General features: G+C 65.7%; 6 protein-coding genes across 6 annotated transcripts in view; 4 read left to right on the top strand and 2 right to left on the bottom strand.

Moving 5' to 3' along the window:
• The first annotated feature begins 103 nt into the window (after window positions 1-103).
• On the top strand, window positions 104-4,970 carry EMIHUDRAFT_465929 (putative ABC transporter). The gene is made up of 2 exons (XM_005758522.1): window positions 104-1,878; window positions 1,944-4,970. The coding sequence occupies exons 1-2, from the start codon at window positions 136-138 to the stop codon at window positions 4,794-4,796; spliced, it is 4,596 nt and encodes a 1,531-aa protein (XP_005758579.1). The 5' UTR covers window positions 104-135; the 3' UTR covers window positions 4,797-4,970.
• Window positions 4,971-9,841: 4,871 nt separating this feature from the next.
• EMIHUDRAFT_106991 (hypothetical protein) lies at window positions 9,842-11,394 on the bottom strand (the record flags this gene model as incomplete). The annotated part of the gene is made up of 3 exons (XM_005758521.1): window positions 9,842-10,120; window positions 10,381-10,978; window positions 11,021-11,394. The coding sequence occupies 3 exons, from the start codon at window positions 11,392-11,394 to the stop codon at window positions 9,842-9,844; spliced, it is 1,251 nt and encodes a 416-aa protein (XP_005758578.1).
• Window positions 11,395-12,062: 668 nt separating this feature from the next.
• On the top strand, window positions 12,063-13,535 carry EMIHUDRAFT_68799 (hypothetical protein; the record flags this gene model as incomplete). The annotated part of the gene is made up of 1 exon (XM_005758520.1): window positions 12,063-13,535. A coding segment is annotated over one exon (1,473 nt), but the record flags the coding sequence as incomplete, so codon positions are not given.
• A 1,024-nt stretch (window positions 13,536-14,559) lies between these two features.
• On the bottom strand, window positions 14,560-16,271 carry EMIHUDRAFT_438786 (hypothetical protein). The gene is made up of 3 exons (XM_005758519.1): window positions 14,868-16,271; window positions 14,649-14,680; window positions 14,560-14,628 (listed from the first exon to the last, which is right to left on the bottom strand). Exon 1 carries the CDS (start codon window positions 16,188-16,190, stop codon window positions 15,051-15,053), a length of 1,140 nt encoding a protein of 379 aa, XP_005758576.1. The 5' UTR covers window positions 16,191-16,271; the 3' UTR covers window positions 14,560-14,628; window positions 14,649-14,680; window positions 14,868-15,050.
• A 1,537-nt stretch (window positions 16,272-17,808) lies between these two features.
• EMIHUDRAFT_106988 (hypothetical protein) lies at window positions 17,809-19,665 on the top strand (the record flags this gene model as incomplete). The annotated part of the gene is made up of 1 exon (XM_005758518.1): window positions 17,809-19,665. The coding sequence occupies one exon, from the start codon at window positions 17,809-17,811 to the stop codon at window positions 19,663-19,665; it is 1,857 nt and encodes a 618-aa protein (XP_005758575.1).
• A 2,605-nt stretch (window positions 19,666-22,270) lies between these two features.
• The window catches only part of EMIHUDRAFT_219480 (hypothetical protein), a gene marked incomplete at both ends in the record, with an annotated part of 862 nt that continues 258 nt past the window's right edge, over window positions 22,271-22,874 (top strand). Inside the window, one exon of the mRNA XM_005758517.1 lies at window positions 22,271-22,720. Coding sequence (XP_005758574.1) covers window positions 22,271-22,720 — 450 coding nt within the window. The remainder of the gene's footprint in view (window positions 22,721-22,874) is intronic.

Here is a 22,874-nt window from a genome sequence, read left to right as displayed (position 1 = left end):
ACCTCGCGGTCGCCCCCTTGGCAAATACGCTTTACAGCAGTACACAGCCCTAGTTGCTTTCTTCCCGGCGTGTCATAGTACTCCTTGTGCAGCCTCAAGGTGGTGCTCAAGGTGTTAGTTGCTCTGCCGCCACCGATGGACGCCAAGTCCTCTACCCCGCTCCGCAGCGTGCCGGAGGTGAAGGTCACCTTCGCCGAGGAGGCGCCAGCCGCCAGTCGGGCCGTGCTCGACTGCCGTGTGTCGACTGCTAAGCCTCAGGCCGGCCCTCTGGCTGAGATATGGCGCTCGATTCTTGCTGGCCCGGGCGCCATCGTCAGCCCACTCAAGCTCTACTCGTACGCCACGATCTTCGATTGGCTATTTCTGATTCTGCCGAGCATGTTCTGGGCGGCCGTTGCCGGGCTCTGCTTTCCCGCTCTCCTCTACAGCTTTAGCGGGGCCATCGACCAGGTCGGCTCTGCGAGTGCGTCTGGCTTTGACGTCGAGTCCATGCTGTGGCAGTGCAAGCTGATGATCGCCTCTGGCATCGTGTACGGCGTCACGACCGCATTCTACACCGCCCTTGCCGAGCTCTCAAAGGCGCGCCAGATCGCGGCCACCAAGAAGGCCTACCTCGGCGCGATCCTGCGACAAGACGTTGGCTGGTACGACACCTCCAAGCCCGAGGAGCTCGCGACGCGCTTTGGCGAGGAGATGCGCGCCATAGAGGAGGGCATCAGCTTCAAGACGCCCATGATGCTTGACGCCGCGGTCACCATGGGCGCTTGTTGGCTCCTTGGGCTCTACTTTTCGTGGGACTTGAGCCTCGTCATCTTCGCCGCTTGCCCGCTGCCCGGCATCGCCATCGCCGTCGCCATCGTCGTCGGGCTCGTCGCCAGCCACAAGCTGTCCGTCGCCGGAGCCGACGCAGGCGCCATCGCCACCGAGTCGTTCGCCGCCATCCGCACCGTCTGCTCGCTCGGCCTCGAGCGGGTGGCGGCAGCGCGGTACGAGCGGCGGCTCGCCCGCGCAGAGCGGCTCGGCATCGCCATGGTCTGGCAGCTCGCCCTGGCCGCCGCCGTAGCCATCTCGGCCATCATCTTCATGTCCTCCTTGGGCGAGTTCTACGGCGGCGTCGCTCTCGCCGCCGAGCAGGAGGCCTCGTCCTTCGAGTACACGACCAAGATCAGCTGGTCGACCGAGGCGCAGCTCGACAGCTTCCTTGATACGGTCGACTCGGCGATGGGCAGAGTGGTCAGCCCGCCGCCCCCGCCGCCGCCAGGCATGTTCCCTGAGCTGCAGGAGTTCACCGCAAAGTCGTGGGACGACTTCAGCGGTGCCGCGACCCAGTGGGGGCTGCTCGCTGCCGCCTCGACGGGCACGGCAGTCGGCATCGATCACATCGACTACAAGTTCTGCACCTACTCGTGCGGCGACCCGTACGACATCCTGAACAACGACTACCAGTCCGGGGTCGCCAACTGGAGGGAGTTCCAGCAGACGAGCGGCGAGCCCCTGCCTCGCGCGGCGCGGGTCATCTCGACCTCTACCCCGCAAGCCCTCGGCTCGTGTGAGTCGGACCGCTTCGACCTGCAGCCCTTCAAACTCACTTGCGCCTCCGCCGGTGCCTTTGCGCAAAACATCACCGCGCTCAAGCTCTTCCTCCTGCAGGACGACGTCGCAGCCTTCCAGGAGTACGTCGAGAGCATGGGCTCGTGGCTTTCGTGCTCCCGCTCCGGCGGCCGGTCCCTCATGGCCATTTTCTCTCTCCTGGTCGGGATGGCCTTCTTCATCCTCCTCTCGCAGAACTCGACCGTGGTGCTCAGCGCCTGCCAGCGGGCGGCGCCAGTGCGCGAGACGATCCACCGCAAGCCCCCCATCGACTCGACATCCTCCGAGGTCCGCCGTGCGGCGGCCAACGCAGCTCCGCCTCTTCCGCCTCTCACCCCGCCCCCTTTCCTCAGGGGATTGAGCTCCCGCAAGTCCGCGGCAAGATCTCGGTGCGCGACGTGGTCTTCGCCTACCCTGCGGCCCCCAACCACCTCGTCTGCAACGGGTACTCGCTCGAGATCGAGGCGGGCCAGCGGGTCGCCCTGTGCGGCCCCTCGGGGTCGGGCAAGTCGACGCTCATGGCGCTGCTCGAGCGCTTCTACGACCCGCTGGCGGGCTCGATCGCGCTCGACGGCGTGCCTCTGCGCGAGCTGAACGTGCGCTGGCTGCGGCAGCAGATCGGGCTGGTGGGGCAGGAGCCGGTGCTCTTCGAGGGCACCGTCGCCGAGAACATCGCCTACGGCAAGGAGGGCGCCACGCGAGCGGACGTGGAGGAGGCGGCGCGCAGCGCCAACGCGCACGACTTCATCACGAGCGCGCTGCCGCACGGCTACAACAGCAGCGTCGGCCTGCGCGGCGGCACGCTCTCGGGCGGCCAGAAGCAGCGGATCGCCATCGCGCGCGCCATCGTGCGCAAGCCGGCCATCCTGCTGCTCGACGAGGCGACGTCGGCGCTCGACACGACGAGCGAGCGCATTGTGCAGGCGGCGATCGACGAGATCATGCACCAGCACAAGCGGACGACGCTCACGATCGCGCACCGGCTGAGCACCATCCGCAACTCGGACAAGATCGCCGTCATCGACGGCGGCCGGGTGGTCGAGCAGGGCACGTGGGACGAGCTGGTTGCCATCGAGGATGGCCACTTCCAGCGGCTCGCGGCTCGGCAGCCCAAGCCGGGGGCGATCGTGTCGCGCTCGGCGACGGGGGACAGCTTGCTCGAGCGGGACAGCTTGCCGTCGAGCCGCCGTCAGTCCATGTGGACCCGCGCGGCGGACGCGCTGGCGCGCAGGAGGAAGGCCGACGACGTTCGTGGCGACGCCAAGTCGCTTGCAGAGGCCGATCGCTTCGACTGGTCCGACAGCAGCGAGTCGCGGATTCCAAGCCCTACGCGCGGCCCGCTCTTGTGGCGCACGATGCGGCTGCAGAAGCCCGGCGACGGCGTGCTCATGGTGCTGGGGTGCTTCTTCGCGGTGCTGGACGGCATGACGATACCGGCCCTCGGCTTCACCTTCTCCAAGGTGGCGGTTGCGTTCTTCCAGATCAACCCGCAGAAAATCCACGACGACGTGCTGTTCTGGGGCATTGCGTGCTTCGCCATCGGAATCGCCTACGTGCCGGTGCTGACGCTCGAGCTAGGCCTTTTCGGCACCGCCGGCGAGCACCTCACCCGCAGGTTGCGCACTGTCGTCATCCGCTCGCTGCTCCGGCAGGAGGTTGGCTTCTTCGACGACCCGCAGAACTCGGCGGGCGCGCTCACCGCCTTCCTGTGGGAGAAGGTTGCGCTCGTGCAGGCGTTCAACTGCCACATGTTTGCCTATGCGATCCGGCAGGTCTCGAGCATCCTCTTCGGCAGCTGGCTCATCTTTACGTTTGGCTACTGGCAGCTGGCGGTCATGATGCTCGCCGTCATGCCCGTGATGACGGCGATGTTCGGGGTGGTGATCATGGTGGCGCTCGGCGTCAGGTCGGCGGACGAGCGGCGGATTAACGTAGGCTCTCTGGTCACCACCGTCGTGCAGTCCGTCCGCACGGTCGCCGCGTACGGTGCCGAGGCCCGCTTCCTTCGCGAGTACAAGGCGGACACCGACGCCGAGGCACGCCAGGCGCAAAAGAAAGCCATCTTCACCGCCCTTGCCATGGGCATCGGCAAGGGGGCGCCCGTCGCTGTGATCGGCATCGTCGCGTACGTCGGATGCCTCCTCGTGCAAGCCGACGTCGAGGAGCTGACTGGCGAGGTCCTGCAGCTGATCCTCGAGCCCGAGGCGGCCACGGGCAGCTCTCCGCTGGTGGCGCCCGACGACGAGACCGGCTGCCTCAACGCCAAGATCTGGACGCTGATGGAGAAGTTCCTCGTGCCAGTCATCGTCATGTTCTTCATGTCGATGGGCATGGGCGCCGCCGGTGTCATCGCGCAGGAGTCTCCAAGGGGCTACGCGGCGGCCAAGCTGGTCTTCGGCACCCTCGCGCGCGAGTCGCGCATCGACGCCACGGTCAACAGCGGTCGGAAGATCGCGCAAGTCCGCGGCAAGATCTCGGTGCGCAATGTGGTCTTTGCCTACCCCAGGGCCCCCAACCACCTCGTCTGCAACGGGTACTCGCTCGAGATCGAGGCGGGCCAGCGGGTCGCCCTGTGCGGCCCCTCGGGGTCGGGCAAGTCGACGCTCATGGCGCTGCTCGAGCGCTTCTACGACCCGCTGGCGGGCTCGATCGCGCTCGACGGCGTGCCTCTGCGCGAGCTGAACGTGCGCTGGCTGCGGCAGCAGATCGGGCTGGTGGGGCAGGAGCCGGTGCTCTTCGAGGGCACCGTCGCCGAGAACATCGCCTACGGCAAGGAGGGCGCCACGCGAGCGGACGTGGAGGAGGCGGCGCGCAGCGCCAACGCGCACGACTTCATCACGAGCGCGCTGCCGCACGGCTACAACAGCAGCGTCGGCCTGCGCGGCGGCACGCTCTCGGGCGGCCAGAAGCAGCGGATCGCCATCGCGCGCGCCATCGTGCGCAAGCCGGCCATCCTGCTGCTCGACGAGGCGACGTCGGCGCTCGACACGACGAGCGAGCGCATTGTGCAGGCGGCGATCGACGAGATCATGCACCAGCAGAAGCGGACGACGCTCACGATCGCGCACCGGCTGAGCACCATCCGCAACTCGGACAAGATCGCCGTCATCGACGGCGGCCGGGTGGTCGAGCAGGGCACGTGGGACGAGCTGCTCGAGGTCCGAGGAACGTTTGCCGGCTTGGTGTCGGCACAGCAAGGGCGATGAAGAGGCATCGCTGTACGATATCGGATCTCCTACGTTGGTGTGCTCCGTGTACTGTTTCGGCTCTCTTTGTTTAACTCACATTGACACGCGTCCGCAGTGTGATGATACGTATAAAGCATATTCGAGCGGAGAGTGTTCTCCGTCACAATTCCTCATGTATCACGATTCCTATACACTGCAGTCAGCTCGAGGCGCGAGCGCATCGTCGCGCGATATTTGATCGCAATCCACAGCACGAGCGGCCGGCCATCGGAGCCGCACCCTGGCCCCTCCCCGCGCTCCCTCCTCGCCGCCTCCGCCTCGTCGCAGCACTTGCGAATCCGGCTCTCCGGGAGGGTGAACCTCGCTCCGGGCCCATCGTGTGGAGGCTTTGACTCGTAGTTGAAGCGAAAGTCGTGAGTGGCAGCCGAAGGAGAGGAGGTGCGGTGCGAGATGAGAGCCCTGGCCGAGACACGGCACCCGCCGAGCAGACTACGCCCTCGCAGCAGCAGAGCAACGGAGCGGTTGAGAGGTGGCTGAAGAGGGAATACAAACACGCGCGATCCGTCGCCGTCGAACTCGAAGGCCTCGCGCTTGTTGATGACGACCGGCGTCGACGCGGCGAACTCGCGCACCGCACCCGCGGTCTCCGCTACTGAACACAAGTCCCCTTCTGCGGGCTCCTCCCAAACAACGGAACGTTGCTGCTCATACGCGAGGCGAATCGCCTCGCGGTGCAACGCGTCGTCGAGAGCGAGCGAGCCGGCGACGCCTCCACCCTGGCCGCCAATGACGGCCTCCTCGAGCCAAGCCGGCGGGGACCTCGCGCCGCCAAGGAGAGAGGCGCCGAGAGGCTGGTCGCCGAGCCAATTGCGCGTGTCGCTCGGGAACCGCTCGACCCCCGCCTGTGGCTGATCCCATCCAAAGTAGCGAGAGACGGTTGTAACGGCCGCCGAAGCTGCTGCCGAGTCGCCGAGAGGCACCACGAGCGTCCGATCCCGCAACACGCGAATTGCAGCGTGTAGCTCCACCTTGCCCGCCCCTTCGCAGCCGGCGCCAGGCGCTGCGTCGCTGAGGGCGCAGACGAGCGGGTTGCGCTTGAGCGAGCCGGCCCACGCCCGCCGCTCCGCGCGCTCCTCCGATGAGAGGCTAGCCTCGCCGCTCACCTCGCGGGCCGCCTCGAGACTGAGCGCCCGCAAGGCCTCCTCACGCGCATGCTCGTTCGCACTGCCCTGTCCCAACCTCGTACTAGCTGACGGCGCTCCAAGCGCCGCCGAGGCGAGTCGTGGGAAGCGATGGGACAGATAAGCGTCCCATGCTGCTTGCAGCGGAGGCTGGAGCAGTGCGACCACTACGTGCCCGTTGCCGCCGTCTCTGGCCGCCTCCGCCAGCAGCTCGTCGAGAGTGCCGTACAGAGAAGCGCCGCCGGCCATGCCCCATCCTCGCCCCATAGCCGCCGCCTCCATCAAGCTGGCTGCAGCCGCGCGGCCGATCAGTGAGAGCGAGGGGACCCACCAGTGAGGCGGCGGCGGCGCATCGGGTGCAGCGCAGCTGCCACCAACGGCCTTCAGTCGTGCTCTCCACGGCATGATAGGTGCAAAGCGCTCGCGTGCCTGAATGCGGCAACGGGCGTGGATGGTTTTGAGGCGACTGTGGGGTGGGTGGGGACGTCAGCAGTGCTGCCAATCGCGGAGCGGGTGGCGGCGCGCCTGCTGCGGAAGGGGCGAGTGCTCTGCGTCCGAGAGAAGCGCTGCGCAAGACGTTGATTCACGTGGCACGAAGAGCTCCTGGAGCCGGCGGCCGAGCGTGCGCATCGCCGGGTGGACCCGGTCGTCGGGCATTTTGCCGACATTGCCCGTGTGCAACAGTAGCGCACCGGTCCGGCCCGGCAATACCACCGCACCACCGCCCCGATCCGGCGCGCCGACAAGCGCCGCGACGATCTCACAGCAGGTCCGGCTCCGCTGGAAGGAAGAAAGCGAGAGGACGTGCTCCGACGGCACCACCTTTGACTTGTGCTGCGCAAATAGCCAGCGGCCGAGGAGGACGTCGAAAGCCCACCGATCGATCTGCGCGGGCAAATAGCGGGGCTTGCGGTACTGCCAGAAGCGCGCTACTGGAAATGTTAGATAGCTGTTATGACCAGACCATTCGAAGGCAGACTACTTGCAGGCGCGCTGTGTTTCCATGAGAGCTCTACTCGGGAGGAGCGCACCCGCTGGCGGAGCTCGTGCCGCATCGCGTCGGCAAAGGTGGCGGGCCGGAGCAGGTACAGCGCGTTGCCATTGACATGCTTGGGCAAAGCATCGTCCGCGGGCGAAAGGCAGAGCGAGATGCCTCCTCGCACCCATGGCGCACCACGCCCATGCTCCTCCCCGTCGGCGAGAGGCGGCGCCGCGAGCGCGGCTATCGCACTGGCCCAGCCGGGAATGAGCGGGTAGGTGTCGGTTTCCATCAGCTGGAATGCGTCGTAGGTTGCCAATCCTCGCGGCTTCAGCCGCATCAGCACCCGGAAGGCAGCGAGGAAGTGCCGGTTGGGGCCCGAAAAGTTGTGAGTAGGAGTAACGGTGTACACGTCGAGCGAGAGAGGAATCTGAGCCGCGAGGAAGCGAATCGCACGCACGCAGTGCGCACGGCCCTGGCGCATAGTGGCGTCGATGGCGACCGCGGATCTGGCGGCTGCCTCGCTTGCAAAGCTCTGGGCGTGCAGGAACGCAAAGTCGGGCGCGGGTCCCGAGGCGGCTGCACACGGCGGCCGGCGGCCGACTGACCAGCTCTCGACGTTTCGCAGCGCAGCCGGCAGGTTCCCGTCCCGAACGGGCATCACGATTGCAGTACGGGCCTCTGAGACACCACCAAGCATCTCGCCATCCCGTAGCAGTGCAGCATGCAGAGCGGCGCCGGTGGTGAATTCGGTGGTGGGCGTCTGAGGCTGAAAGGCAGCCACGCGCTCGCCACGGGACGCGGGATTGTCGTGGTCACGAGCGAGGAGAATGGTCTGTGTGAGGAGAACCACGGCGAATGTGGCGCTGAAGGCAACGAATACTCGACTGCGCCGCGCGCCTCTCATCACAAGCGCGCGAATGGCGTCGCGACACACACATGGTCCGGGGGGTGGTATGTTGTTTCGGGCATTCGGCGGGCGGCGCACAGAAAGAATTTAAACCAAAGAACTCTCTCTCACAGCAGACAGGCAGAGGAGGAAGTGACAAGGGAGAGAACGACGAGGGTGGGACGACCGCGAGGTGGCATGAAGGTTGCAGCGAGAATCGGCGAGAGACTGCGAAGAGAGATAGGAAGAGGCAGACTCCCTAGGGTGGGCGACGGATAGCGCACCACACACCTCTCCTTAAAATCCCTGTGTGGTGGCGGCGTGCCGTCCTCCCATCCCTCCCTTGGGTTGTCTGTTTTCTTTCTTTCTTTAGCAGACAGGCTCGACACAGGTGCGAACTGGCGCGTGCTACAGAAAGAAAGCGCTCGCCGCCACCCGCACCCACCTCGCCGGGGCCTATCTAGATATTGACCCGTCAGGATTCGGTACTTCAGCTTGGTATAGTATCATCGTATGCTTCTCGAGGGGGTATCAAGGTATGCTCTAGGCCTCTGTGGGGACCCAACTCGGCTGGGTATCAAGGTATCATCGGCGGCCGCGCAGCGAAGCGACAATTCACACCTCTCACCGAGGACCGAGCCCTCCCGCATGGTGCGCCCCGGTATCATTCAAACTCTTTGCGCTTCCGCCGTACCCGCGCGCCACGCCCACCAGCTGTTGCGCGCGCAATGCACGCCTCCTCGTTTCGGCAAAGCCAGCTGTTTCGGAAATTCACCGGATTTTGTTGCCGGTGCCATGTTGACTTCGAGAACGATTTCGCATTTCCCTCCCGCGAGGAGTTTGCGCGCCAGCAGCTCGCATCGGCGCAGGCGATGGGGGCGGCGGCGGGGGACACCGAGTCCGCAGCGGAGCCCGCCACGGCGCCTAACCCCGCGCCCCCCGCGGCGCCGGCCCAGGCCGCAGCCGTGCAGGCCGCGGCCCCTCCCGCGGCTGCAGCCGCACCGGCTGCGGCCGCGGGCCCGTCAAACGCGACGACGGCCACCATTAGCGCCCTCCTCGCCCAGCGCATTGCTTAGTGGTGCGCTCGCGTTGTCTGACTTGGCGCGCGCGCAGCGCGCGAAGAGGTGTGAAGAGGGGGCTCGTGTCCGGTGTGAAGGGTAACCCACGAGGGTATCAGCCTATCCTCTAGGGGCCCAATGCGGGTCCTCTCAAGAGGGTATCAGGGTATAGCCCTGGGGTATGATCTGGCATCCGATAGGTAGGTAGGTAGAAAGGTGAAGAACAGCCAGGCTCGGACTGGACACCAACGCGGTATGGGTGGACGCGAGACAGATGATGACGACACGCACGAACGACACACAGACACAAACAAGCTCACAAGACACACAGCCAGCGGGCTGCCACACACCCTGAGTCGGCGTACACATAACTCAAGGCCATATCCTCCCTGTCGCCCCCCCCAGCACTCCACGGTGCCAAGAGAAACAAACAAGGGCACAACGACACAACAGACAACAGGAAGTGACATGCGAGGCTAGAGCAGGCTTGCTCTACATCCGATGGTACGATACCAATGAAGTACCCGGGTACCTAGGTACCGAATCCAGACCGTTGGCATGACAGCGTGCGGCGACACTTTTCTGCGCTTGATCCCTACTGCAACGGCTACATCACCCTCGACGACCTGCGGAATGCGGCAGGCGAGGTGGCGCCACACATACCTGCCGCAACTGTGCGGCTGCTCTTCTGCCAGGTCGACTCGGACGGAGACGGACGCGTGAGCTTTGCCGACTTCGCATCGCTGATGGAGGCCGCTCGGCGGGAAGCCCCGGCCTCGACCCGACCAGGAGGAGAACATTGCGCCTCGAGCCGCGTGGGAGCCTCTCCTAAATCCACTCTGCCGCACTCTCGCACAGAAGTTATGTAACAAAATGCGCATGCCATTCTGATAGCATGCATGCCACGCAACCATGCTCTCACACAGTGCCGCGCCGCGCGCGGGAGGCCACCCATCTCACGCCAAAGCCGTCGGCCGGCGCGTCTCCGCCGCCGTCCTCGCCGGCAGCGGCGGCGGGGCGCCAATGGGGGACGCTCGCTCGCCGGGCTGCGCCAGTCGGAAGAGCTCCGCGTCGGGAGGAAGCTCGAGCCCCGGCACGAGAGGCAGGGTGGCGTGCAGCGCAAGAAAGTCAACCGAGAGGCCGGGGCCGCCGTCCGAGGAGGCGCCGACCCGGCGCGTACACGGCGCGAAGGTCGAGTCCCACGCGATGTCGTGGGCGGTGTACGAGTGCCTCGCCTAGGAAGTGTCTAGGAAGTGTCTAGGAGGTGTACGAGTGCCTCGCCTGGGGTCGGGGTCGGGTGGCAGGTAGGGGCGGGGGCTGGGGTGAGCGATGTCTTCGCGGGGTGGCGCGCCTGCGCGGCGGACGAGGTCGTGGCGTCGGTCCCTTCGAGGAGGACGAGCACCTGCCGGCGGCGGGCGGGGCGGGAGGCAGGATGGGAGGTCGGAGGGGGGGTCGGGCGGGAGGGCGGAGGGGGTAGGCTGCAGGTAGGCTGCACCTCCACGCTCTGCGCCCGCATGTGCTCGCGGATCTGCTCCATCCGACTGCGGAGATGCGCCGTCCGCCCCTCCTCCTCCCCGGCCACCGACCCCGCCACCGACATCAGGCCGCACACGAGCCGCACCGGGTGGAGCCGCGGCGGCGGCGGCGGCGGCGGCGCCACTGCCCGCGCCGCCGGCTTGGCGGAGGGGTGCGGCGGGACGAGCGGGGAGAGGTCATCGAGCCGATGGACGATGAGCGCGGGCGTGGCGAGGAGGAGGTCGCCCGAAGGGGCGGGTGCCTCGAGCGGCAGCGGAAAGCACTCGGTGCCGTCCCCGATGTCGACAAAGGCGTATGCCCGCGCCCGCACACCGAGCAGGTGGTGCCGCTTCCGCATCTCCGCGACTCGGAAGGCGAGGAAGAGGGCACCGTGCGCCGCTCGCACGATGGCGCACGAGGAAAAGGCGACCGTCGACGCGCGGGCGTCGGCGCGCGAGAGTCTCACAAAGACGATCCCGAACAGGAAGGATTGCGCGAAGACGCCGCACAAGCTCGCGGCGGTGACGAGAGCCCACATGAGGATGCAGCCTCCCGCCGCAGGGTCCTTGGAGCCGTACCTACGTGGCATACCTCACGAACATCGCGGGCGTGGCGTGGACATGGCAGAGCGTCTGCATGAGGCACGGTGCCCGATGGCCATCATCGTCTCGAGCGAAAAGTAGAGGCTTCGCACGAACCGCTTGACGCCGTCGCCGGGGTGGTCGCTGTAATAGTCGGGCAGGCAGACGTCGTCGACCAACGAAAAGGCGAACGCAAAGCCGAAATAGGCCGTCAAGTAGAAGAGGACGAGCACGAGGAAGATGCGGTGGATCCGCGTGTTGACGAGCGAATGAAACCAGTCTTCCAAGTAAAAGGAGCACGAAATGCGGCGAGGCAGCCGCCTGACGATGTTGAACCGGCCCCTAGACTGCCGAAACGTCCCGTCGCGGTCGAGCAAGCGGTCAAAGGACTGCAAAGGGTCTGCCGAGGACATGGAACGCCACGCAGACGAGCGCGAGTGCGGTGAGCCCTGCACAGCGCGGCACAGGACCTCATCCGGATTGAGCGGCTCCAGTAGCGCCGAGCTCGCGCCCATGAGCACTACCTCGGAGATCCTACAGTCGACTACAGTCGGTGATGCGAGCTATAAGTGGGCCCTGGCTCTATACTACACGAATGGTTGGGCAGGTGTGAACACCACTCGCAACAGCTCTCGCGCGCCGCCGTCTGTGGCGACGCAGAACATCAACAACGCTGCTCGCAACATGCGTGTCGCGCACTCATTCATGACCGGTCTCAATGCCCCAGAGCCCCACCCCCCTGCGCGCGGGCCTTCTTTCCAGGCCCCACACTGGCTGGCCCCTCCCAGATAGGTAGGTAGGTTGGTCTTGTTTGGCCCATAGGGCCCTGCACCCAGCCTGCAATAGGTAGGTACCCCCTCCTATTTTCGCCCTTTACTTCTCTTTCTTTTCGCTTCGCTGCGCGGCAGCAGCCTGGGGATAGGTTTAGGTAGGTAGGTGGGGCGTTTTGGCGCGAGTCAGTGTGGACAGACCCCCTACCCGGCTAGGAGCCGGACCCTGGAACATCGATCGAAAAAGAATTCTCCCTCCCACAAAAATAATTAAGGCGCTCGGAACCTCCGGCCGCCCCTGCGTTTGCAGGATGGGCGGCGACCTGGCCGAGCCGCTGGTCGGCCGACGGTTCTCGCCGAGCAAGCGCCAAAGAGGCGTCGGCCACTTTGCCGTGCTAACGCTGGGCGCGACCGGCGTCGTGTTTGGCGACATTGGCACCTCGCCGCTCTACGTCTTCCAGTCCATCTACAACGAGCAGCTGCACGCGCAGCCGTCGGAAGCGGACATTGTAGGGACGTTCGCATGCATATTTTGGGCCATGTCCTTCATCGTCTGCGTCAAGTATGTCGGCATCGTCATGCGGGTCAACCACCATGGCGAGGGAGGCACGTTTGCCCTGCTGCAGACCATACTCTCCGGCTCGCCGACGCCGCTGGGACCGCGCGCAAAGGCGACCGTTACCTTTGTCGCCATGCTCGGCTGCTCGCTCCTCCTCGGCGACGGCGCAATCACGCCCGCCATGTCGGTGCTCGGCGCGCTCGAGGGCCTGCCGCTCGAGTCGTTGCCTCGGATGCCCATCAGCCCCGAGGCGGTGCGCACATTGATCGCCGCGCTCGTCATCGTCGGGATCTTCTCGGTGCAGAGGCACGGATCCAGGGTGATCGGCCTCGTCGCGGGCCCTGTCATGGTGCTCTGGTTCCTCACGATCGGCGGGCTCGGAGTGCGCAGCATCACACTGCACCCCGCCGCCGCAGCCCGTGTTGCCGAGGGCTTCCATCCAAGGGCGCTGTACACATTCTTTGCCGTCGGCCGCTACAGGGGCGTGGATGCCTGGCGTTCGCTGGGCGGCGTCGTGCTCTGCGTCACGGGCGCCGAGGCGCTCTACGCCGACATGGCGCATTTCGGCGCGGCGCCCATCACCGCCACGTGGCTCGCGCTCGTCTACCCGAGCCTGGTTATCCAGTACGCGGGGCAAGCGACGCACCTGATCGCGCATGCCTCCGAGTGGGCCGAGACGCACCCCTTCTACTCGGCCGTGCCATCCACCCTCCAGTGGCCGGTGCTCGGGCTCGCCACGCTCGCCGCGTGCATCGCCTCGCAGGCGCTCATCTCGGGCGTCTTCACGCTCCTCGCACAGGCGCACGCCCTCGAGTTCATCCCTCGGATTCGGGTCCTGCACACATCGGAGAAGGAAAAGGGCCAGGTCTACATCCCCGAAGCCGGAAGACTACTCGGTTTGGTGTGCGTGACTCTCGTCCTCGCCTTCCGCTCCACCGACCGCCTCTCTGCCGCCTATGGGATTGCCGTCACTGGCGATGCGCTGGTGACGACCTGCCTCCTGTCGGTGGTGGTGTGGCGCGTGTGGGGGTGGCGGCTCCTGCCCTGGGCCGTGCTCCTTGCGCCCCTCTGTTGCGTTGATGTGCTCTTCTGGACGTCCAACCTCGTCAAGCTCGGAACCGGGGTGGGGGGCTGGATGCCGGTGCTGCTCGCGGCGAGCGCTTGCCTCGCCATGCACACGCACTACTGGGGCCGCCTACGGGAGAAGAAGGGACTCGCACGAGCGGCGGATGAGGAGCTGAGGGCCCTCGACACGCCTCAATCGTCCGACCTGATGCTCGCGGGCACACGCGCGCATCATGGGGCGGCCCCGGCTCCGGCCCTCCCACGTATCTCCACTGCCGAGGCGCTGGTTAAGACGCTGCGGCTCTCGTCGCTGACGCGCACTGACGCGACTGCCGTCTTTCTCACGCCGTATGTGTGGAAGGTGCCGCAGTCGCTCTCCACGGTGGCCCGAGCCCTCAACTGCCTTCCGGCGACCCTCGTCCTCCTAACCGTCAAGTTCGTCAGCGTGCCCTTCGTCGACCCAGCGGATCGCGCGACCTTTGACCCCTTTGACGTGGAGGCGGGGGTCTACCGCGTTGTCCTTCACTTTGGGTATGCTGAACCGCTCAGCGCGCTGCGCCGCGTTCGCTCCGCCCTCGCCCAAGTGGCTGCCCGGCACGTCGCAACGTACCCGGCGCTGCGAGATCTCGCCCTCACAGTCAATGTGGATCTCGACGCGGACGACGTGGCTGCGGGCATGAGCCCGGCGCAGGTGCGGCCGGAGGAGGAAGGTGCGGCGGGCAAGGGGCCGGGACAGGAGCTGGGACCGAGGATGGAAGGGGAGCCGCACCACGTTACCTTCTTCCTGAACCGCTTCAACTATGTGACGCGTGCGGGCCACTCGCGCTTCACAAAGGCCCGAATCGCGCTGTACCGGCGCATGGTTCTCAATCAGAGGGAGCCTATGAGATTCTTTGGTCTGCCCCCGACCCGAACGATTGAGGTTTCGTCGGTCCGATATCTCTGATGGTGAGAGGTTCTGATCCAGGTCGCATCGACCGCGCGCGCAAGGCGCGCCGAGGCACAGCGAGAGCGCGGGCGGGGGGTTGTACCGGCTACCGCGACGCGTCGGCGGCGGGGAGTACACATCAACCCTAGACGCGACGCGTTCACACTCCAAGAGGCTGGCCATACGTGCCCGTAATGGCTAGCTCTGTACATCTCACATCGTGCAATAATTCAGTATGTGTCCACCGCAACGTTGTATCTCTAACACGTGTGCCGTAAAACACACACGATCTGACATCTGTGGTGCACCGCCGCGCACCGCCGCGCCGCGCCGCGGGGGCGAGGGCGGAGCCGGGGGGGGCACTCTGTGATCATCAGAGAGTTCAGTAGATATCTCGACTCTCGCTCTCACTTCTTTCGTCGGTGTGTCTGTGTGCGACGCTCTCTCCAGCGTGCCGTCATCTCCTGTCCTGCGCGCCCACTTACGTGTGTGTGTCGGACCCTACGCTATATATGTGCGTGTGTGGTCCCCACTCTCTTACCCTATGACCCTTTGTATGTGCTCTAACAGACTCTCGATGTGGGCCCCCCGTCCCGAGTGTATTCACATGACCTACATGTCCCTAACGTGGACGTTATCACGAGCGAGCTCCCGTGGAGAACCAACGCCTGAACGCGCGCCGGCCCCTTATAGCAGCGGAGCTGTCCTACCAACCGTTGATGGACGATGCCGGGAGAGATTCGGCCGTCAGCCCTCCTCGGCGTCGAAGGAATGGTCGCCACGCCCGATCCGGCCGCCCGAAGCGTCGTGCACCATCCCCGCCCACTCGTGCTCGTGGAGGCGCAGCATGTCGACCGGCAGCACGCGCGCCTCGCGCAGCCGCTCGACCTCCTCCACGACGTCCCACACCGAGCCGCGCCCCTCCTCCCAGCTCGCCAGCATCCGCTCCAGGCCGGACGCCTCCGGGTGGAAGCGGGCTCGCAGCAGGAGCGACTCAAACGCGGGGACCGCTCCAGCCTCGCCTCCGGCCTCGCCTCCCGCGGCCGCCTCGCCCTCGCCGACCGCCACTCCAGACGCTCCAGCCGCCCGAGCAGCAGAGAGGACCGCGGCGCGACCGCGGTGGCCCGGATCGATCGGCGCGGCGGCGACGAGGCGGGCCAGCCGCCCGAGGGTCGCTGCGGTGGGCCTCCCCTCGCGCCTCGCTGCAGTGAGCGCCTCGCCCCACTCGCGCAGCGCGGCAGGACCGAGCTCAAACGTCGCGTTCGGCCTGCGCAGCGCGACGGCGAGCGCGCGGAGCGGCACCTGCAGCTCCGCATCCACCGCCCAACCGATGTCGGCCGCACCAAGCGGCTCAGACCGAAGCCGTTCTCGGTCGGCCCGGGCGATCGCTGCGACCTCGGAGGCGAGCTGGTGAGCGCGCTCGCGGCTGCGCGTGCCTCTGCGGTCGATGTCGTCGAGCGCCTTTTGGGCGCGCGCGTGCGTCTCTCCGAGGAATGCGTGCAGCAGCGCCGAGACGTTCCGTCTCCCCGAAACGCAGCCGTCGCAGCCGTCGAGGGCCGCCTCGACCGCGGCCTCGAGTGCGGGCAGCCTCTCTCGATCGAGCTGGAGGTAGAGCGCCAGCAAATCGCCGCCGCGAGCCTCATGCGACTCGATCTCGATCTGCAGCTCGAGCGCGCGGCGGACGAGCGCTAGCGAGTTGTGATGGGCCGCGAGGGCCGAGGCGCGGCGTGCTGCGGCTGTGCTGGCTGCACTCGTTCGAGCCTCCCAAGCAGCGAAGAGCATGCAGGCTAGCACGAGCGACCCCACGATAAGCGCGCAGCGGAGCGCGGTCGTACTCCTGACCACAACGACGCGGTCGCGCTTGCGTGGACCGCTATGTGGGAGCATGCCGAGCGGGGGGCGTCGCCACCCGGGTATATGCCGCGAATTGTGACGGGTGGCTAGCACGCTATTGGCATACGGCTAAGGCCGAAATCGGTTCACACCTGCTCTTGCAGGTGTGAACACACAGGATTCGCTGTATCTACTCAGCTGCTCCGCTTACACTTACCTGTGAGGTGTCCTCGAACGATATCGGTGTCGAAACACCGCTCTGACAGCGCTCACAGCTACGGGTTTTTCGTTTGACCGCGAAACACAAAGGCTGGCTAACGCTCTGCCCGCAAGGCGCCCGCGTCGCCGACGCGGTACCATTGACTAATCCCGGAATACACACCCACACGACCAAATAGCGAAAATCCGAATACCGTGCAAAAACCACGGAACGTGGGACGAAAAATTCGGGTCACTCCTCATCACAAACCCTGTCAGCAGTCCTCCCCCGGGAATGTACGTAAGAGCCACATACATTGACACAGCTCGCTTCCGAGCTCTCACGCCGCGCGTAGGCCCTTAGGGGCCTAGAGAACACAACCCCCTCTCCCTTTTGTCCCAGTAAGCTAAATAAAAGTACGTACATTGAAAAACGTCGGTTCAAGTTTGGTAAACGCTAAACATGGGCGATCCAGCGCTTCCTTCGATTGGACGGACGAAATGATCGCGGAAAATCGGGACCGCCATCGGCCATCGCGACATCGGGGGTTCACCATATATGCCGAGCCTGCTCGGCCTGCCATGTGCGCGCGCGCCTCGCCCGAGCGCAGCTACCTGCGGACCTGGCCAGCCTGTTCCTGGCTCGTGCCCAGCCTCTCCTTCCGCTGCCGCCGGCCTCGCAGTCCCGCCAGCCATCACGCTGCAGAGCCTGCGTAGACGCCACAGACGCCAATTCTGCAGCCCACAGGACAGCCCTGGCAACTGAGGGCGAGGGCCAGCAGTATACGACGGCGACGGCATCTCACACCCCGCGCTGGCCAGCGCCATCAGATCAGCCCCTCACGGCCCGGCCCAACCTTCCCTTCCCCACCCTCGCCTCCAGTGCCTCCAAATCAAGCCGTCGCACCTCTCTTCTTCAGCGAATGCAGCGGCAGCACCACGTCAGAGGCCGGGCCGACTGGCGGACCTGCATGCCCAGCCATGCCCCCCACTCCCCACCCGCTTGGATCGATCAGCTGACAGCTCCACCAGCTCCCACCACCGCGTGTCGTGTCATGAAGCATGATACATGTAGATAGACATAGAAGGCATGAACCATCGAAAGGTCTGATCTCCAAAAAGAACTCTCGGTGCGCCCGGCGCGCGCCCGCGCCCCGCCCCTTTTGCGCAGCAACACCTTAAACTTCATGGCCCTCCAAATTCGGGTCGGAGCGCAGCGGAGTGGGCCCCGAGTTTGAAAAAGGCGACGGACGCTTGCGTCCTAGCCTCCAACAACGCCTCCCCGGCGCAGAGGGGCCCCCGGAGGGATGCACAACCGCTCCACGCCACGCCGCTTGCGGCGGTCCTATTCCCCGCTCGCGGGGCCACTTCGTATTCTTGTTTCTACAAGAAGGGCAAAAAAACAAAAGAATTACCCCGCGCGAACACGCGTCGCACTTCTCTCCCTGCCACTGCTGCTGCTGCTGCTGCATCCATGATTGACGATCTGAGCAGCAAGCGTCACTGCGCGGCGGGCTCAAACTGGAACCCTGTGGAGGAGCGGTGCATATGTCCAATCGGCAGGAACGGGACCCGCTGCGACTCCGACTCGCTGCCGGCCTGCAGAGCGGCGGTCGGCTCGACCGCCGTCTCATGCACCGTCGGCCGTCCTCAGCATTGCGAGTGCCTTGAGCAGTGTGTCGCAGCGGGTGCGTTTGTCGCGCACATGTACAGGTACTGCTTCACAACGGCCGACGCCGAGCCGCTCTCCGACATCCCGAGCACCGAATCAGCCTTCTTCTGGCGGTGGAATCCGATGGCGGGCTGGCGCGGCCGGAAAGGCCTGCGCGCCGCCACGCGACTCGAGGCCCTCACGCACGAGTTCACGCCCAAACTGCAGCATCTGCCTCTCTCCAACTGCATCGACCGCTGCAGCGAGCGGGGTGGCTGCCTCGCCGCCGTCGCGCCGCAGCGGGCAAGCCCCCGGCGAGTTAGCGCAGCCTGCCGATGCGACTCGTATTACTTTGGCAAGACCTGCCACCGCCACTCGTCGCCGCACTGCTGGAACGGATGCTCCGGCAGGGGCGAGTGTGTCGACGGCTTCTGCGTCTGCCGCGGAGGCTCCTACGGGCCAGCTTGTGCGCTCGGCGGGGGCGGCGGCGGCGGCGGCGGCAGCGGCGGCGGCAGCGGCAGCGGCGGCGGCGGCGGCGGCGGCGGCGGCGGCGGGCGGCGCCCCACGGTGTACGTGTACGACCTGCCGCCGGTGGTGCTGCGCCGCCGCGCCTTTGCGTCGGACCGCGACCCAATCTTCAACACGCACCACGCCTTCCTGGAGGCGCTGCTCGCCGACGCGCCCTCGCTCGCCCGCTCGCCGGCCGAGGCGGCGCTCTTCCTGGTCCCGGCGTTCGCGACGAACATGGAGGCGCTGCGCGAGTACTACTCGCACGCGCAGCGGCACGTGGCGACCCACCACCCGTGGTGGACCGCCTCGGGCGGCGCGAACCACCTCTGGTGGTCGACGGCCGACGGAGGCGGCTGCGAGCTCAACCAGCTTAGGGAGACGCGCCACTCGGTGGCGGTGGCGCACTACATCAAGGCGAACAGGTCGGGCGGGTACCGGCGGACGAACGAGCGGTGCGGCGTCGCGAGCAAGGACGTCGCCGCCCCTCCCAAGCTGCCCTTCGCGACCGAGGAGCGGCTGCTGCGCGCCGGCCGGCGGCCGCTGGCGGCGCGCGCGCTCCGCTTCTTCTTTGCGGGCAACGTGCCCGACTCGCACTTGCCCGGCTTCGACCAGCGTACCGACGACGACCTCGGCCGGGAGGCGTACTCGGAGGGTGTGCGGCAGCTCGTGTGGAAGCACCTGCGCAAGGCGGACGGATTCAAGGTGGTTGCCCGCTCGCCCAGCTACGAGGACGACTGGGCCGACGCGCGGGTCTGCCTCGCTCCCCTCGGCGTCGGCTGGGGGATCCGGCTGCTCTGGTCCGTCTTGGCGGGCTGCGTGCCGCTCCTCGCCTCGAGCGAGGTGTCGCCGTGGTTTGATCGCGTGCTGCCCTGGGAGGGGATGGCGCTGCTCGGCGTGGACCAGCGCGAGCTGCCGCGCCTGCCTGCGCTCCTCGCCCGCCTCCCCGAGGAGACGCTCGTCCAAAAGCAAAAGGCGCTCTGGCACTACCGCCGCACGCTGCTGTGGCCGCCGGCCGGCATCGCTTACAACGTGACACTCCGCGAGATCTGCGTGCGCGCGGAGGGCTTGGCTCGGGGGCGCGGGGCGCGCTGGAAGTGGGACTGCGATGCGCTTCTCCCCGCGGGGCTGACGCAGAGTCTACACTCCAAGCGCTGGAAGGGCTCTAAGTAGCTGAGGCGATTTTCGGTGAACGAGGGCGTGCGTGTTCGAAATCGAACTCGTGCCGTCTTGTGCTCTCTTGAGCAAAACACTCCTCTCTCGCGAAACTCGCGCGGCACGGTCTCGTGGCGGTGTGCGCCGCACACACACACGTCACACGACACAGCGACCCGAGTCCACCGAAGGAGCGCGAGCGCGGCCGGGCGGCAAGCGTGTGAGGCTAGAGCAGACTGCTCCGCCTCTATATAGCAACGCCAGTGCAGGTGGGTCGGACTCGTCGGAGCACGGAGGAAAGCCCTGGTGTGGCCGGGTTCTCTTTCCTGCGGTATCTCCCTCTCTTACTCTATATCTCCCTCTCTATATATCTCGATCCCCGTATATCTCGTCCCCGCTGCCCGCGCATCGGGGCCATCGCCGGTCCTCGCATCTCCTCGTATCTCCCCGCATGCCGCCTCCGGCTATCTGCCGGCGTATATACGTCTGTGTCCATGTGTGGCTCTCTGCCCCCGTAATATCTCCTGTATATAGGATCTCTCTGGACCGCTCGTATATACGTACGTACTTAGCTTACTGGGAGTAGAAAAGGGGAGAGCCGGTTGTCTTCTCTGGGCCCCTATAAGGGCCCTAAAAGTACGTACTGGTGGGAGAAAAGGGACTAAGGGAGAGAGCACAGTGTACACACCCGCAGCCGCACCGGCATCCGCCGGCATGCGCTGAGCCCTGGCTGTCAGGCTGTCAGGTGCTGTCAGGTGATCTGTCGGGCTGTCGGGCACTGTCCGGCACTGTCAGGTGCCTCTGTCAGACCAGCTGTCAGGTGCTGTCAGTGCTGTCGGGTGCTGTCCGGTGCTTGTCTGACAGGCGAGGTGCTCTGGTGCTGTCAGGTGCTGTCGGAGCTGTCGGGTGGTGCTGTCAGACGCGGTCGGAGCTGTCAGAGCTGTCAGGCTGCTGCTGCTGTCAGACGTAGGGCCGGTACTGTCAGGTGCTGTCAGGTGGTGCTGTTGGGGTGCTGTCAGGCTCTGACACTCACCAGCCACACTTATGACACTATCAAGAGGAGACCGCAGCCAGTGAGAGTAGATCCACACAGTAGGTCTCCTGGGGAGCGCAGATGGCGGCGCAGGCGCAGGCCGCGGCGGCGGCACAGGCGGCGGCGGCCACCCCCACCCAGACGCCGTAGGCACATACTGTAGGGCCCCAGAAGGCTAGCTGGTAGCTTCATTTGTAGTAGCACAGCCGCCGGTGCTAGGGTCCGCAGAGGTGAGGCGGGAGGGTTGAGAGTCAGAGAGACCCATGACCATCCCAATTCCCATGACTACATGGACCACACTCACATGTCTTTGCATGTAAGAGTTTTGTCAAACCCTCATGGGTTTGGGCCCGTCCTCCATGCTAGGAGGTGTGTAAAAAAAAAATTAAATATTCTTAGCTTCGCCCTTGCCTCCGACGCTAGAGACAGTCACACCCCAGTATCAGACCAGGGGGAGTGCCCCCCTCCCCCACCTGCCCTGCTTACACAGGATAGCATGCCCCGAGAACGGCGACATTTGGCGGGGGGAACCAGGGAAGGAGGTTCGGTTTTGCCTTTCTCTGTGCTCTCGGGGGAATGTTCTCTCGGCGCCCATGGCCTTCTGAGGTTTCGTACTAATGACGTCCTTCTTGGCACTTCGGGCGTCGGTGTGTGCGTATCTGTGGTGTCTAATTCCCCCGGTTTTTTATTTATATTATTTTATTTTTTTTTATGCTATATAGGCCGCCACGTACGGCCCCCCTCTCACATGAACCGATCTCTGGCTGGCTCCCTTCTCCGCGAGCGGTGAAGGTCGCCAGTTCGAAACCGGCTCCGACCCTTACTATATTATTTTTTCTCACCTGAAGCGGGCTCGATTTTGCTTTAGGTGCCTCCTCGATTCGATCCAGCGTTCTCAGGCAGTCGCCTGGTGCGTGTTTCGTTTTCGTCATGGGAGTGCTAGGAGGTGTGTAAGACTGACTGACTGACTCATGGGGCACAAGAAAGAGGCTGTACGGTCTGTGTACGGTCTGTGCTGCTGTCGGGCTGGTCGGGCTGTCGGGCTGTCAGCGCTACTGTCAGGCCCACTGTGATCTGTGTCCGCTGTCGGGCTGTCGGGCAGCTGTCAGGCTGTCACGTTCAGGGCCTGACAGCGACGGAGCACCTCGCCTGGCTGTCAGGCTGTCAGATACGTGCTGTCAGGCTGTCGGAGAAAGTGCTGTCAGCGCTGACCGCTGACCGCTGTCAGGCTGTCGGGCACTGGAGTGCGGGTGGGTAGGCCCTAAAACGGCGGGAGGGGTAGGGGTGCCGTCCTATGAACTCTCTGACTTACCTCATCTGGAGCCCTTACTCGCGCCCGGCGTGTGCCTTGCCAGCTCGAGTAGATTGTGAAGAGGACGGAGTGGAACGCCGCCGATGCGGCGTATGCCCCTTCCCCCTCGCTCTTCTCCCTCTTCCGCAAGAGCGGGCAGCACGAATTCTTTCTTTCCCGTGCCAGTGCGAGGGCTGAGTGGTAAATTTCTTTCCCGGCTTCCCTCCAACTGGCGGCCTTCACCAACTCGCAGGCCCTTTTGCCCTCTCTCGGAGACACACTGCAACGCGCCTGAACACATGGCGGGCCAGTCGTGGGGCGCCCTCGAGATCGTCGACGAGGCGGACGCGACGCCCCGTGTCGTGGAGCTCAGGGGCGCGAGCGCAATCGTTGTCGGGCGCACCCACCAGGCAAACGTGGTCATCCCCGTTCCGTTCGTCTCCTCGGCGCACTGCACGCTGCACTGCGTGGGCGCCGAGTCGGGCACCGAGCTTCCCCGCGTGCGGCTGGTGGACACGTCGTCGAACGGGACCTTCATCAACGGCAAGCTGATCGGCAAGAATGGCGAGGTCGACGTCGCCGAGGGAGATACGCTCACCTTCTCGCGCGCGCAGCGGTACCCGCTCGCGCGGCTCTCGTCGCTCGCCGCGCCGCTCCCGCCATCCGCCGCCGAGTCCGACTCGGACTCCTCGCGCCCCGCCAAGCGCGGCCGCGCGGGCGCGCAGGACAGCGCCTTCCTCGCGAACGAGGTGCTCTCGGAGCGGGCCTGCAACGAGAGGCTGCAGCGGCAGACAACAAAGCAGCAGGAAGAGCTCTCGGCGCAGCGCGAGGAGAGCCGCTGCCCCGCCCCGCCCCGCCCCGCCCCGCGCCCCCGCCGCCCCCAGCCGCAGTTGTCGATCGGCT

The sequence above is a fragment of the Emiliania huxleyi genome, assembly GCF_000372725.1.
Source record: "Emiliania huxleyi CCMP1516 unplaced genomic scaffold EMIHUscaffold_86, whole genome shotgun sequence".
Classification (NCBI taxonomy): Eukaryota; Haptophyta; order Isochrysidales; family Noelaerhabdaceae; genus Emiliania; species Emiliania huxleyi.
Note: the sequence above shows the minus strand (reverse complement) of the source record. Positions and strands in the feature narration are given on the sequence as shown.

What these genes read in the sequence shown, in the direction of transcription:
- EMIHUDRAFT_438786 (XM_005758519.1), bottom strand. Translation starts at nt 16,190, where the DNA reads ATGCTCCCACATAGCGGTCCACGCAAGCGCGACCGCGTCGTTGTGGTC.
- EMIHUDRAFT_465929 (XM_005758522.1), top strand. Translation starts at nt 136, where the DNA reads ATGGACGCCAAGTCCTCTACCCCGCTCCGCAGCGTGCCGGAGGTGAAG. An exon ending in TCGACTCGACATCCTCCGAG is followed by an intron (nt 1,879 to 1,943) that starts GTCCGCCGTGCG and finishes CCCTTTCCTCAG; the next exon opens with GGGATTGAGCTCCCGCAAGT.